The 16,111-nt window shown below is 44.6% G+C and overlaps 1 protein-coding gene across 1 annotated transcript; it reads right to left on the bottom strand.

Annotated features, from left to right (window-relative positions):
* Nucleotides 1-9,168: 9,168 nt before the first annotated feature.
* LOC127342671 (uncharacterized) lies at nt 9,169-15,552 on the bottom strand. Its single transcript, XM_051368661.2, has 6 exons — nt 14,969-15,552; nt 11,254-11,271; nt 10,601-10,705; nt 10,365-10,521; nt 10,091-10,211; nt 9,169-9,991 (listed from the first exon to the last, which is right to left on the bottom strand). The coding sequence occupies exons 1-6, from the start codon at nt 15,371-15,373 to the stop codon at nt 9,811-9,813; spliced, it is 987 nt and encodes a 328-aa protein (XP_051224621.2). The 5' UTR covers nt 15,374-15,552; the 3' UTR covers nt 9,169-9,810.
* Between the last annotated feature and the right edge of the window lie 559 nt (nt 15,553-16,111).

The following is a 16,111-nucleotide window of genomic DNA, read 5'->3' as shown; positions in this document are numbered from 1 at the left end:
CTGGGGGAGGGGACTGTCCCTATCCAGTCCCCACTCTCCACTCCGGCCACACGCACGAGCGACCGCGAGCTTCCGCGCTGCCATGGCCCCGAAGCGGGAGTTCCTCCCGTCCGCGAACGACCACAAGGCCGGCAGCAGCCGGCGAATCGGGCCAGCGGCGTTCGACATGGGGCCACCGGCTCCTCCCAGCCACGACCGGATCTACGTCACCATAGCGGTGGCGCAGATGTTCTGGGACGCCGGCGTCCCAATGCCATGGGGGGACGTGCACCACCCCCACGGCTGGCACCTGAGCCCAGATCGGGTTCCGGTGCCGCCCATCCCGGGCTCCGGCCGCGCCCGCATTGCGGAGATCCGGAGGCGCCGCGCGCAGCTGCCGGCGGACCTCCGGGAGCACCCCGCATACGGCGACACAAGTCCCAATTGGGACTTGTGGTTCGAGGTGGAGCACGACGCGCGCCGGCGCACGTGCTTCACGTCCGCGACGGCTCGGCCTCGCGCGCAGCCGCGGACGCCTGCAAGGCGGGCTGGCCACCGGCCCCGGCGGCCTATACATCGACGAGGCCGCGTCGGCGCCACAGGCCCAACCCCAGCCCCAGCCCGAGTCCTAGGAGGAGGACGACCCCGAGCTGCAGGCGGCGCTCGCGGCGTCCCTTGAGCAGCGCGACCTCGAGGAGCTGGCCAAATGGCCGCACCTCGCGGAGACGTTGCGCACCTCCACGCTGGAGGAGATGGCCAGGAAGGCCCATGAGGACGCCCAGGCGGAGGCATGGGCCTTCCTCGAGATGGCTCGCCAGGAGGAGGAGGCCACGCGCCAGGCGGCGCTCCGGGAGGAGATGGAGTGCCGGGCCACGCTCCGGGCGGAGGAGGAGCGCCGGGCCGCGCTCCGCCAGGAGGCGGAGCTGCAGGCCGCAGCGGCGGAGCAGCTCCGGAAGGAGTCTGCGCGGAGGGCACGGCTACGCAGGCCGGCGAGCCCTCCGGACCCGCACTCCGCCTGGGAAAGGGCGCAATGGTCGCCCTGGCCGGAGTTCCCGGCGCCCTCCGGCGTGTCCAACCGAAACAGCGCGTCGCTGCCGGGGGGGCGTGATACGCGTACAGCACGCGTCCGTTGGGAACCCCAAGAGGAAGGTGTGATGCGTACAACGGCAAGTTTTCCCTCAGTAAGAAACCAAGGTTTATCGAACCAGTAGGAGCCAAGAAGCACGTTGAAGGTTGATGGCGGCGAGATGTAGTGCGGCCCAACACCAGGGATTCCGGCGCCAACGTGGAACCTGCACAACACAACCAAAGTACTTTGCCCCAACGTAACAGTGAGGCTGTCAATCTCACCGGCTTGCTGTAACAAAGGATTAGATGTATAGTGTGGATGATGATGTTTGCAGAAAACAGTAAAGAACAATTGCAGTAGATTGTATTTCAGATGTAAAGAATAGGACCGGGGTCCACAGTTCACTAGAGGTGTCTCTCCCATAAGAATTAGCATGCTGGGTGAACAAATTACAGTTGGGCAATTGACAAATAATGAGGGCATGACAATGCACATACATGATATGAAGAGTATTGTGAGATTTAATTGGGCATTACGACAAAGTACATAGACCGCTATCCAGCATGCATCTATGCCTAAAAAGTCCACCTTCAGGTTATCATCCGAACCCCTTCCAGTATTAAGTTGTAAACAACCGACAACTACATCCTCGGACATAGCATCGATGTTTTATCCCTAGTGGCAACAGCACATCCACAACCTTAGAACTTTCTGTCACTGTCCCAGATTTAATGGAGGCATGAACCCACTATCGAGCATAAATACTCCCTCTTGGAGTTACAAGCAAAAACTTGGCCAGAGCCTCTACTAGCAACGGAGAGCATGCAAGATCATAAACAACACATGATAGATTGATAATCAACATAACATAGCATTCACTATCCATCGGATCCCAACAAAGACAACATATAGTATTACAGATAGATGATCTTGATCATGTTAGGCAGCTCACAAGATCCGACAATGATAGCACAATGAGGAGAAGACAACCATCTAGCTACTGCTATGGACCCATAGTCCAGGGGTGAACTACTCACACATCACTCCGGAGGCGACCATGGCGGTGTAGAGTCCTCCGGGAGATGATTCCCCTCTCCGGCAGGGTGCCGGAGGCGATATCCTGAATCCCCCGAGATGGGATTGGCGGCGGCGGCGTCTCTGGAAGGTTTTCCGTATCGTGGCTCTCGGTACTGGGGGTTTCGTGACGAAGGCTATTTGTAGGCGGAAGGGCAGGTCAAGGGGCGTCACGAGGGGCCCACACAGTAGGGCCGCGCGGCCAGGTCTTGGGCCACGCCGCCCTGTTGTGTGGCCACCTCGTGGCCCCACTTCGTCTCCTCTTCGGTCTTCTGGAAGCTTCGTGGAAAAATAGGCCCCTGGGCGTTGATTTCGTCCAATTCCGAGAATATTTCCTTACTAGGATTTCTGAAACCAAAAACAGCAGAAAACAACAACTGGCTCTTCGACATCTTGTTAATAGGTTAGTGTCGGAAAATGCATAAATATGACATAAAGTATGCATAAAACATGTAGGTATCATCAATAAAGTAGCATGGAACATAAGAAATTATCGATACGTTGGAGACGTATCAGCATCACCAAGCTTAGTTCCTACTCGTCCCGAGTAGGTAAACGATAACAAAGATAATTTCTGGAGTGACATGCCATCATAATCTTGATCATACTATTATAAGCATATGTAATGAATGCAGCGATCCAAGACAATGGTAAAGAGAATGAGTAAACAACTGAATCATATAGAAAAGACTTTTCATGAATAGTACTTTCAAGACAAGCATCAATAAGTCTTGCATAAGAGTTAACTCATAAAGCAATAAATTCATAGTAAATGTATTGAAGCAACACAAAGGAAGATTAAGTTTCAGCGGTTGCTTTCAACTTGTAATATGTATATCTCATGGATTGTTGTCAACATAAAGTAGTATGATGAATGCAAATATGCAAGCATGTAAGAATCAATGCACAGTTAACACAAGTGTTTGCTTCTTGAGGTGGGAGGAAATAGGTAAACTGACTCAACATAAAAGTCAAAGAAAGGTCCTTCAAAGAGGAAAGCATCGATTGCTATATTTGTGCTAGAGCTTTTATTTTGAAAACAAGAAACAATTTTGTCAACGGTAGTAATAAAACATATGTGTTATGTAAATTATATCCTACAAGTTGCAAGCCTCATGCATAGTATACCAATAGTGCCCGCACCTTGTCCTAATTAGCTCGGATTACCTGGATTATCACCGCAATACATATGTTTTAACCAAGTGTCACAAAGGGGTACCTCTATGCCGCCTGTACAAAGGTCTAAGGAGAAAGCTCGCATTGGATTTCTCGCTTTTGATTATTCTCAACTTAGACATCCATACCGGGACAACATAGACAACAGATAATGGACTCCTCTTTAATGCTTAAGCATTCAATAACAATTAATTTTCTCATTAGAGATTTGAGGATTGTTGTCCAAAACTGAAACTTCCACCATGAATCATGGCTTTAGTTAGCGGCCCAATGTTCTTCTCTAACAGTATGCATGCTCAAACCTTTCAACTCATGGTAAATCGCCCTTACTTCAGACAAGACGAACATGCATAGCAACTCACATGATATTCAACAAAGAGTAGTTGATGGCGTCCCCAGGAACATGGTTATCGCACAGCAAGCAACTTAATAAGAAATAAAATGCATAAGTACATATTCAATACCACAATAGTTTTTAAGCTATTTATCCCATGAGCTATATATTGCAAAGGCAAAGGATGGAAATTTAAAGGTAGCACTCAAGAAATTTACTTTGGAATGGCGGAGAAATACCATGTAGTAGGTAGGTATGGTGGACACAAATGGCATAGTTATTGGCTCAAGGATTTGGATGCACGAGAAGTAATCCTTCTCAATACGAGGCTTAGGCTAGCAAGGTTATTTGAAGCAAACACAAGCATGAACCGGTACAGCAAAACTCACATAAAAACATATTGCAAGCATTATAAGACTCTACACTGTCATCCTTGTTGCTCAAACCTTTACTAGAAAATATCTAGACTTTAGAGAGACCAATCGTGCAAACCAAATTTCAACAAGCTCTATGTATTTCTTCACTAATAGGTGCAAAGTACATGATGCAAGAGCTTAAACATGATTTATAACAATTGCCAAGTGTCAAATTTCTATGACATTTTACCAATTACCACATGTAGCATTTTCCGTTTCCAACCATATAACAATTAACGAAGCAGATTATCCTTCGCCATGAACATTATGAGTAAAGCCAAGGACATATTTGTCCATATGATACAGCGGAGCGTGTCTCTCTCCCACAAGATGAATGCTAGGATCCATTTTATTCAAACAAAACAAAAACAAAAAACAAACAGACGCTCCAAGCAAAGTACATAAGATGTGATGGAATAAAAATATAGTTTCACTAGAGGAACCTGATAATGTTGTCGATGAAGAAGGGGATGCCCAAGGCATCCCCAAGCTTAGATGCTTGAGTCTTCTTGAAATACGCAGGGATGAACCACCGGGGCATCCCCAAGCTTAGAGCTTTCACTCTCCTTGATCATATTGTATCATCCTCCTCTCTTGATCCTTGAAAACTTCCTCCACACCAAACTCAAAACAACTCATTAGAGGGTTAGTGCACAATTAAAATTTACATGTTCAGAGGTGACATAATCATTCTTAACACTTCTGGACATTGCACAAAGCTACTGAAAGTTAATGGAACAAAGAAATCCATCAAGCATAGTAAAACAGGCAATGCGAAATAAAAGGCAGAATCTGTCAAAACAGAACAGTTCGTAAAGAAGAATTTCTAACAGGCACCAGACTTGCTCAAATGAAAATGCTCAAATTTAATGAAAGTTGCGTACATACCTGAGGATCACTCACGTAAATTGGCATAATTTTCTGAGTTACCTACAGAGGATTAGGCCCAGATTCGTGACAGAAGAAATCTGTTTCTGCGCAGTAATCCAAATCTAGTATGAACCTTACTATCAAAGACTTTACTTGGCACAACAATGCAACAAAACTAAGATAAGGAGAGGTTGATACAGTAGTAACAACTTCCAAGACTCAAATATAAAACAAAAGTGCAGTAGTAAAATCATGGGTTGTCTCCCATAAGCGCTTTTCTTTAACGCCTTTCAGCTAGGCGCAGAAAGTGTGTATCAAGTATTATCAAGAGATGAAGTATCAACATCATAGTTTGTTCCATTAGGTATCTTAGATGCTCCCTTTTCTATAGTGGTGTTAAGATCTTTATCAATTTTAGGCCTATAATAATATTTTTTTGGTTTAGGCACCTTAGAGACATACATGAATTTTTGCTCCTTACCCACATAAGATTTCTCTCTAAACTTAATAGATGAAAAGGTTGAACCCAAGGTTCCCATAGCTTCTTCAAGTTCACTAATTCTTTGGGTTTGATTATCGTGAGTAGCACAAGCTTCTAGGATGGAGATTCTCTCATTAATTCCACCTAGAGATTTGTCAAGTTTATCAGTGCTATTAAGTAATTCTTCCAGTTTAGTTTCTATACTTGGAAGGTTTTGCTCTATGGTTTCCAACTTTTCCATAGCATCTTCAAGAGAGATTTCAGTTTTAGCTTCATTAACAGGTGGTATTCCAAATAGACTCTCAATAATGCAACTAGCTTCTAAAGCAGGAGTGCCTAGGAAATTACCTCCCGCGAGACAATCAAGAACATACCTATTCCAGCTAGAGATACCAACATAAAAATTCCTGAGTAGGATAGTGGTGGAGTGTTTCTTAGTGCACCTATTATGAGCATCACTAACTCTATACCAGGCATCTTTTAAACATTCTCCCCCTTGTTGCTTAAACGAACGAACTTCAACTTCAGGATTACTCATTTTAGCAAAAGTAAATAAAGCAAACTAGATAAAGTAAATGCAAGTAACTAATTTTTTTGTGTTTTTAATATAGAGAATGCAAACAAGACAGTAAATAAAGCAAAGCTAGCAACTAATGTTTTTGTGTTTTGATATAATGCAGCAAACAAAATACTAAATAAAATAAAGCAAGACAAAAACAAAGTAAAGAGATTGGAAGTGGAGACTCCCCTTGCAGCGTGTCTTGATCTCCCCGGCAACGGCGCCAGAAAATCTAGCTTGATACGCGTACAACACGCGTCCGTTGGGAACCCCAAGAGAAAGGTGTGATGCGTACAGCGGCAAGTTTTCCCTCAGTAAGAAACCAAGGTTTATCGAACCAGTAGGAGCCAAGAAGCACGTTGAAGGTTGATGGCGGCGGGATGTAGTGTGGCGCAACACCAGGAATTCCGGCGCCAACGCGGAACCTGCACAACACAACCAAAGTACTTTGCCCCAACGTAACAGTGAGGTTGTCAATCTCACCAGCTTATTGTAACAAAGGATTAGATGTATAGTGTGGATGATGATGTTTGCAGAAAACAGTAAAGAACAATTGCAGTAGATTGTATTTCAGATGTAAAGAATAGGACCGGGGTCCACAATTCACTAGAGGTGTCTCTCCCATAAGAATTAGTATGTTGGGTGAACAAATAACAGTTGGGCAATTGATAAATAATGAGGGCATGACAATGCACATACATGATATGAAGAGTATTGTGAGATTTAATTGGGCATTACGACAAAGTACATAGACCGCTATACAGCATGCATCTATGCCTAAAAAGTCCACCTTCAGGTTATCATCCGAACCCCTTCCAGTATTAAGTTGTAAACAACAGATAATTGTGTAGGGATTCGTTGCATAGAAAACAAAAAATTTCCTACCGGGAGAACGCAATCCAAGCCAAGATGCAATCTAGAAGATGGGAGCAACGAGGGGATGAACGAGACTAACCCTTGAAGATTTCCAAAGCCTACAAGAGGAGGCTCTCGTTGCTGCGGTAGACGATCACTTGCCACTTTCAAAAGCGCGTAGAAGATCTTGACGGTGCCACAATCGGGCAGCACCTCCGTACTCGGTCACACGTTCGGTGTTGATGACGACGTCCTTCTCCCCGTTCCAGCGGGCAGCGGAAGTAGTAGATCCTCCTCGGAATCCCGGCAGCATGACGGCGTGGTGGCGGTGGTGGTGGAGAACTCTGGCAGGGCTTCGCCTATGCGCTGCGGGAGTTTGTATGTGGAGGAGGAGAGGCTAGGGTTTGGGGAGAGGGGGCTATGGGCGCCAGCCTCAAGGGGGCAGGGGTGGTGCGGCCAAGCCTTAGACTGCCCCCTCCCTCTCCTCCTCATTATATAGGTGGAACCCCAAGGGTTTGTCCAAAGTCTTCGAATAAGACCCCAACAGAAAAACTGCCTTATGGACGAAACCTAGAGGGACAGGGACTCTCCCCCTTCCCCCTTTTCTTGGCCGGCCAAGGAGGTGGAGTCCACCATGTACTCCACCCTCCCACTTGGTTGGCTGGTTAGGGTTTGTGGAGTCCCTCCGGGACTCCTCCTTCCATAGTGATTTATTCCGGATAATTCTAGAAACCACCTTCCATAAATTCACCGGATCATTTCCAAACTTGGAAAGTGACTTCCTATATATGAATCTTATTCTCCGGACCATTCCGGAACTCCTCGTGATGTCCTGGATCCCATCTGAGACTCTGAACAAAACTTCGAACTCCATTCCATATTCCATATCTACTTAAACGACATCAAACCTTAAGTGTGTCACCCTACGGTTCGTGAACTATGTAGACATGGTTGAGACTTCTCTCCGACCAATAACCAATAGCGGGATCTGGAGATCCATAATGGCTCCCACATATTCAACAATGACTTAGTGATCGAATGAACCATTCACATACGATACCAATTCCCTTTGTCACGAGATATTTTACTTGTCCGAGGTTTGATCATCGGTATCACTCTATACCTTGTTCAACCTCGTCTCCTGACAAGTACTCTTTACTCGTACTGTGGTATGTGGTCTCTTATGAACTCATTCATATGCTTGCAAGACATTAGACGACATTCCACCGAGAGGGCCCAGAGTATATCTATCCATCATTGGGATGGACAAATCCCACTGTTGATCCATATGCCTCAACTCATACTTTCCGGATACTTAATCCCACCTTTATAACCACCCATTTACGTAGTGGCGTTTGATGTAATCAAAGTACCTTTCCGGTATAAGTGATTTACATGATCTCATGGTCATAAGGACTAGGTAACTATGTATCGAAAGCTTATAGCAAATAACTTAATGACGTGATCTTATGCTACGCTTAATTGGGTGTGTCCATTACATCATTCATATAATGACATAACCTTGTTATTAATAACATCCAATGTTCATGATCACGAAACCATGATCATCTATTAATCAACAAGCTAGTTATACAAGAGGCTTACTAGGGACTCTTTGTTGTTCACACAACACACATGTATCAATGTTTCGGTTAATACAATTATAGCATGGTATGCAAACATTATCATAAACACAAAGATATATTATAATAACCATTTTATTATTGCCTCTTGGGCATATCTCCAACAGTCTCCCACTTGCACTAGAGTCAATAATCTAGTTTACATTTGTAAAGATATAACACCTTGGCCTTCCGGTGCTTTATCATGTTTTGCTCACGGGAGAGGTTTTAGTCAACGGACCTGACATGCTCAGAACCGTATGTATTTTGCAATTCATTTGCGTCTTCACGCATCACTCATTTTCCAAATGAGTCGGCATTTAAGTATGTTTGGTCTTCTGGTGGAACCTTAATTCCGCGGTCTGAAATAAGTCACTAATATTGTCACACACAATATAGCTTCAAAGTTCCGACTCTGTCGGAACTACACCAAGTTCTCAAAGAACCTCTTGACTTAACATCCTTTGTCATTGTCAAAACAATGACATACTCCGCCTTCTTTTGTAGAATCCGTCACAATATTTAGAACTCTTCTAAATCTAGCATAGACAACTTCTAGCTCATTGTGCTACCTTTTAAACAACACTTAGTCTAATTTGAGATTGAAATTTTATTTTCATATGTGACAAAACAAATATCGGTGCAACACCTTACAACGATTTGTTTTGTCATTTCTCCATACGAAACTATATATATATACATATATCCTTGGTTCTTCTTAAGTACTCAAGAATATTCTTACTCCCTCCGACCCGAAAAAATGGGCGGGCGGGCGTTTTAATTAAAATTTACAGAAAACCCCTTAGAAGTTTGAAAACTTTTGCAATCAGATCCTCCCGTCGTCTTCCTCGCGTCGCCAGGACGCGCGCCGCTGCTCCCCGGCGACCGCGCGCCGCTGCTATCCGTGGCTCCGCCCTTTCCCGCGGAGAGATCCCAGCGGCCGGACGCTTCTCCTTCCCCTGCCCAGGCGACCTCGTCGACGGAAGGGTCGAGCTCGCCGACGGAAGGTTGGAGCAAGGCCGCTGGTGGAGGGCGCCGGAGCGGGGTATCAAGGCCGCAAGGACGCGACGGCCGCGCCGGTGAAGGACGAGCCGCCGGAGAACCGCAGCGCTTCCAACCTCGCCGGAGTATCTCGTCGCTGCCGCCCCCAGGGAGGTGAGCTCGCCCTCTTCTTTACCGGCACCTCTCCGTGATGTCTTCTGGCCAAGCACCTCCCCATGTTCTGCATCCGTCCACTGGTACAATCAAGTAACCTCGGCACTCTAACAACATCAAGAATCTGAAGTTCAAAACCTCCTTCCCCGATGAAGCAGTCGTCCCTGAAGTTCCTGGTGGCAAAGTTTTTGAGCAACTGCAAGTGATGCAATGCTGTTGATTAAAAAAATGAAGAGTCGGTATTTTGATAGATTTCCCATTTGAGAGAAACGAGAGAGGAACCACAAGAATATCTGTCAAACATGCCCAATGGATGGCATTTCTCCAACAGTTCGTTAACATCTCTTTCATGCAATGTCCCAGTAACAATTAGGACAACATTATCAATCATGTGTCCATACCTGTGGAAAACATTATCCCATTATGAACAAGCTCCCTGCACTAGAGTTTAATATGTTGGTGTGTGCAAAAGAAACAGAAGCTATGATAGCATCACTTACGTTATGTACTGTAGGAATGTAGACATAGGTTCATTGGTCTGACACAACATGTGTTTGTATTCATCAACCAGCTTAAGAGTGCACTTCTCCACAATTTTTGTTGTGTGCAATGGAGAAGGCTCTGCAATTGATCAGAGTAGAGTTTTATCAGAACAAGCATACACAGCAACTATCTTGCCTACGGTTCCCTAGGAGGGAGATGAACTTCGGTGAAGCTAGGCCTGGATTGCGAGCGTTCATGCCAAGATCCTAGACAAAGTTGATGCCCACTCACTGGTCGATCCGTGGATAGCATGCTTGCTCTCTAGATCGTAAGGATTGTACGAGGATCTCTGGATCATATCACTGCGGATGCTTTGGATAGTAGGCCGGTATGGGCAAGGCGTGGCGAAAACATCAGATCCTCCAGCCATCATCATGTGATCATTGATCTACAAGAGAGAATAAGATCATATATTATAAGAGTAGAAGCAAGAATATAGACGTCTAGCTAGTTATGATCCCCCTCACCTGCTGATTAGATTCACCCAAAAATTGCTGCCTCAAGTGCTGATCTCCATAGCCTTTCCCTTGATGCTCCGACCTCTTCATCCGCTCAAACACACTGATGCAATCCTGAACATCACCATTTGGCCAAATTGAATTGGTGCAAGGTTAGCAAAATGAATTGCCAATATTATTTACAGGTCAATAAAATCAAACATGGTCTCAAAGAAAAAAATACTGCCAAGCACCGCTATAAATGTTCATCTTGTGTTCCCTAAAAGAAATGTTCAGTTCAGTTTTATTGTAAAGATACAGCAGCATATAGGTCTACTAGTCCAAGTGAACTGATAGCAAAGTACTGTTGGACAGGCATTGAGGTCAAGCATAGAAGGTAGTAAGTGAAGAGTCCAGACCCTTATATTGAATTTGCAAGTGACCATGGATACCAGAGCTTATATTAAGATATGAAATTCAGGACAATACAGCAGGCAAGTTCTCTTGCTTGAAGTAATTCAGTTAACAGCTTGACATGTGAATAAATTATCAACCTTATAATGCTTTTGGACAAAGATCTCAGAATTGGTGTACTATACCAAAATGCATAACTCTTGAAGGAATTTCATATTGGGCAGCGGATGCTCTATACTCATAGAGCACAGAATTCGAGAACTAATAACCTTCCTTATCTGGAGGTCCTACTTGGTAACGCACTATGACAGTAAATTGCAAATCAGAACACAATATGGAAAAAGAATTGAGGGTTAGTTTAGCACACTCTGTTCTTATTCTTCTCCACTAACTGCTCATTGTAATGACATGGATTTATTTTCTGCAGCTGGTTCATAATAGGCGAAAATGGTCATGCTCATTGATATCAACTCAACTCCTCCAGAAGAGGAGGATGATGTCGGGAGGGTTCTGGATCTGAACTTCAGTCCACATACTCCACAAGAACAAGAACAAGCTGCTCAGCCAGGTCACATTCCAGACGAACAAGAACAAGAACAAGCTGCGGAGCTAGAACAGAATCCAGAACAAGAACAAGAACAAGATGTGGAGCTAAACCAGAATCCAGAAGAAGAACGTAATTTGCACCGGCGTCGTAAGGATGTGCCAGAGAGAAGCAAATTTGCCTCATATATTGCATTGAAAGCTTTAGGCAAAGATAGACCTGTTGTGAAGGCAGATAAAGAAAATGTGGCTCAACTCTTGGGAATAAGTCTTCGGTCAGTCGAGAAGACATGGAAGAAGGCAATGGATCAAGAGGCCAGGAATGAAGTGGTTGATTTCTCCAATAATCAGAAGATGTGTGGAAGAAAGAGGAGAGAGCTTAATCTGGATGAAAGGGTTCCTCAAGTTCCATTGAACCAAAGGGGTACACTGAGGGCGCTGGCAAGGTCCCTTGGTGTCCCTTTCTCAACACTACAAAGACGGTTGGCATGGGGCGATTTAAGGCGCCATACTAATAGTCTGAAGCCATATCTATCTTTGTAAAATAGACTAAGAAGACTGCTATATTGCATCTCAATGATAGATGAACCATCAATAACAGATGCAAAGGTTATCTTCAAAATGATGGGGAACATAATGCATATGGATGAAAAATGGTTTGATATGACAAAGCGCAATCGAACATATTACCTAACTCCAGAAGAACCGGATCCAGTTCGCACTATCCATAACCATAACAACATCGGTAAGGTGATGTTCCTAACTCTGGTTGCAAGACCAAGATTTGATGCACAAGGTAATATGACATTTGACGGAAAGGTCGGAATTTGGGCTTTTGTCATAGAGGATGTGGCCAAGTACAACTCAAAGTATCAAACAAAAGGCGATTTGATGCTAAAGAATCTCAATGTTACTAGAGAGGTGATGCGGGAATACCTCTGTGAGAAGGTAATTCCAGCAATTGTTGAAGTATGGCCCGACGATGGAGACGTGGGAACCATATGGATACAACAGGACAATGCAAGAACACATGTTCCGCCTGATGATCCTATTTTTCAAGCCGCCGTAAAAGCTTCAGGATTGGATATTAGGTTGACTTTTCAACCTCCTAACTCCCCAGATGTGAATGTTCTGGATCTCTGCTTCTTCAGTTCAATCCAATCCTTGGCATTTGAGAGTGCACCTAATACTCTCAAAGAATTGATAGAATCAGTAGAACAAGCTTACGATGCATATGACGTGAATACACTTGCCAAAGTGTATGTCACCTTGCAGTCTGTCCTTGTGCAGATTATGAAAAACCAGGGTGGAAATACATACAAGCTAATTCACATGGGCAAGGACAAAATGATAAAGGAGGGAAACTTGCCTGACACACTAGAGGTTGATAGCGAACTATATGAAGAAACCTTAGAGTTGATATAGGAATATGAGAAGCAACTAAAGGAGGAAGAGGAGAAACAGATCAAGGCTACAGAAGCAAAGAAAGCATCAAAGAGAAAAGGAAGATCCCAAATAATTGTGGACGATGACACCATTATCGCAGCAAAAGAATATAGCACATGGTTGAAGGAACCATCAAGCATTATCCGACCATTGCGTCGAGTCAAGACTGTATGTCAATGTCCTATTGCTTGTAATTATCTGTATTAAGATAGGTCTAAACTGATGCATCTTACTCACAGAATTTTATGTCTACTATTTACAGAAACTTGACCTCATCCGGGAAACACAAATAGGCAAATTTGAAGCTGCAATACAGCCAAGAATAAAAGAAGAGAAGCCTAAGCAGGAGAAGAAGATCGAGGCAAAACAACCAGCCAAAGCATCAAAGAGAAAAGCACGCAGGACTGGCCCCCAAGTAATTGTGGATGATCACATAATTATCCCAGGAAATACATATGACACATGGTTGAATGACCCATCAAGCCTTGTCCGTCAAAGGCGTCGAGTCGAGACACAGAAAATTAACCTCATCTGGGAAACCAAAATAGGAGAATTCCAAGCTTCAATACAAGAGGAACTCGGATAAGGAGGACCCAAACAAACAGTCCTAAAATAGCTGGCATGGAGTACTGTACAATTGAACTGAGGAGAAGCAGGGTATATTGAACAAGGAGCAAACAAATGTAAAGTAGAAGCATGGTATATTGCAAAAAATGTAAAGGATAAGATGGTATAATTGTGTTGTCTGTAAGTCATTATTCTACAACTGTGTTTACTACTGTGTATATATGTACTTGATGGCATATACTGGTAGATTGCAATGACAGAGACAAGGAGTAATAGATTGATGGAATATTCTAGCATGCAAATTGTTCTGATTTTCAGTTTGTCTGTTTGTTGCAGCAACTCTTTCCAAGAAAGCCTTCAAATCAACAACATGATAATTCTTTCTCGTCATGTTTCAAACCAAATTAACCTTATGCAGTCTGAAAAATTAAAACTAAAAATTTAGTCTGCTGAATTTCGGACAAGCTGGGTAGAAGACTAGTTTAAACCACAAGCCATAAGTCAAAAAAAAATAAAAACTGAGATGAATATTACAGTACTCAATAGGACAACAATACACTGAGAGAAACCAAGAAGACGTAACACAAGGCTGTACTATATGCAAGGTTACACAAGTAAGCAGACTATCGACAAACTCTATCGAAAAACCTGAGCTATCTCCTTAAACTGCAATGGAGCAACAACCGTCAGTTTTCCAACCAAACCAGAAAGCAACCATGTCATTCAAACAGATTAACGACGCAAGCAACGGTCAACATCAACTGCTGAATTTCCCAACACAAGCACTTAACACATTCTTGCAGATATGAAACACATTGTTGCAACTAAATTTAAAGCCTGGGATGAACTGGAGGAAGGAAAGCTCACTCTGATCCACATGACAATTCAGTTACGGAGTATGACACACATTCTTGCAGCTATATTTAGAGCCACATTACTTCTTATCAAACAAAGCAAAAGCTCAGTAATTCTCGCAGTTAAACAAGCTAATGGCAACTCATACGAAGCATTTACATCGACATGTAGAGCAATTTAAACCCTCATGCTTCACCACATGGCTGAAAGGTTAGATAATTCAATTGGTCTCTGATCACTGGTAAGCACACTCTAAATTTGTCAATTATAAAGAAGCTAGAAAGTTCAGATGCTCTAAATAAGCACGAAACTAGATTGTCTACCTAGAAGCAACCATACAGGCTTTGTAATGAGAGCAAGTGCAATCAGTGGAGGTATCATGAACTTTACATAACCCCGGCTAAACAAGCAGCAGCACCTAACTCTGGCTACCATTTCAGATCGAACCCAGGGTCAAACTGTAGGAGTTCAGACGGACTAAATTATGCTGGCAAACGGAACATCTGCAACGGCAAGCCTAATAAACAGTTGACTGAATTGAGCAGCAGCGAAGCGGGTAAGGAGGATCTGGACCTGGAACTCGCGCTCGACGGCGTGGGCGGACTGGAGGATGGCCACGGCGGGCTTCTTCCGGAGCACGTAGCGCCGGGTCTCGGTGGCGGAGGCGGCCCGGAGGCAGTAGGTGGGGTTGGACTGGCCGTGGCCGAACTGCGTGAGCGCCAGCGCGGGCGCCGGCGCGGGGAAGCCCTGGACGTGCGCGGCCGCGTAGCGCAGCAGCGCCGCCTCGTCCAGCGCCAGCGCCGGGTCGACCGGCCACATTACGCCAGGTGGAGAAGGTTGTAGGGGAGCTCCGACAGGCGGTGCGTGTGGCGGCGCAAGAGGACGCGAGGAATCCGCTGGATTCACCCCGCAGACTACGAGCATCGCCGCCGGAGCCGGCAAAATTAGATGCTTGGGGGCAAAAGGGATCACTTTCATCTTTGCTCCCTCCTCGTTGGGTTCTGGTTGGTCGAAGGCAGAGGAAGGAAGGCGGGGAGATGATGAGGAAGGAAGGCGGCCGGCGAGGGAGGGGCGGAGCAGACGGCGCGGGCAAGATGTGGCCACCGGCGGTGGAGTAGCGGGGAAAGGGGGGCGACCAGACGAGTAGCGAGGATAGAGACGACCTCGGTTGTTTGTCGGGAAACTTGGAAGGTGTGTTTTATAAAAAGGACATCACGTCCACTAATTCGGGTCGGAGGGAGTACTGTTTTTTCAATGATCATCACATGAATCTTTCTAGTACATGCTCCTAACTCTTTAGAGCACAGGACATCTGATTTTGTACATATTCTTCGTGATCTAAAATCACTCATGTGTTTTTACTCATCGAGTGTCAGATACACTTAAGTCTTGTTAAAACTTCACATGACAAGAACATTTTCTTAATATTTCTATATTGAACTATTTCAATATCCATTCTATGTACTTTGACTTAAACATATTATGTGTTTTAATCTGTCTTCATAGATCTTGACACAAAATTTGTTTCAATCCATATCCTTTCATTGAAACTAGCGGGGTAGCCCGTGCATACTGCACGGCTAGACTTTTTCACTTTCATGTGATAAAATTGATTTTTCAATTTGTTCATCTTCACCAAATGCATAACCTTTTTACCTATTTCAAAATCAGATTTGCAATGTAGTTCAAAAACTCAAAATATTCATAGTAACTGAA

This window comes from Lolium perenne, chromosome 3 (genome assembly GCF_019359855.2).
Source record: "Lolium perenne isolate Kyuss_39 chromosome 3, Kyuss_2.0, whole genome shotgun sequence".
Lineage (NCBI taxonomy): Eukaryota > Viridiplantae > Streptophyta > Magnoliopsida > Poales > Poaceae > Lolium > Lolium perenne.
Note: the sequence above shows the minus strand (reverse complement) of the source record. Positions and strands in the feature narration are given on the sequence as shown.

What these genes read in the sequence shown, in the direction of transcription:
- LOC127342671 (XM_051368661.2), bottom strand. Translation starts at nt 15,373, where the DNA reads ATGAAAGTGATCCCTTTTGCCCCCAAGCATCTAATTTTGCCGGCTCCG. An exon ending in TGGGTGAATCTAATCAGCAG is followed by an intron (nt 10,522 to 10,600) that starts GTGAGGGGGATC and finishes TCTCTCTTGTAG; the next exon opens with ATCAATGATCACATGATGAT. An exon ending in ACATTCCTACAGTACATAAC is followed by an intron (nt 9,992 to 10,090) that starts GTAAGTGATGCT and finishes TGTTTTCCACAG; the next exon opens with GTATGGACACATGATTGATA.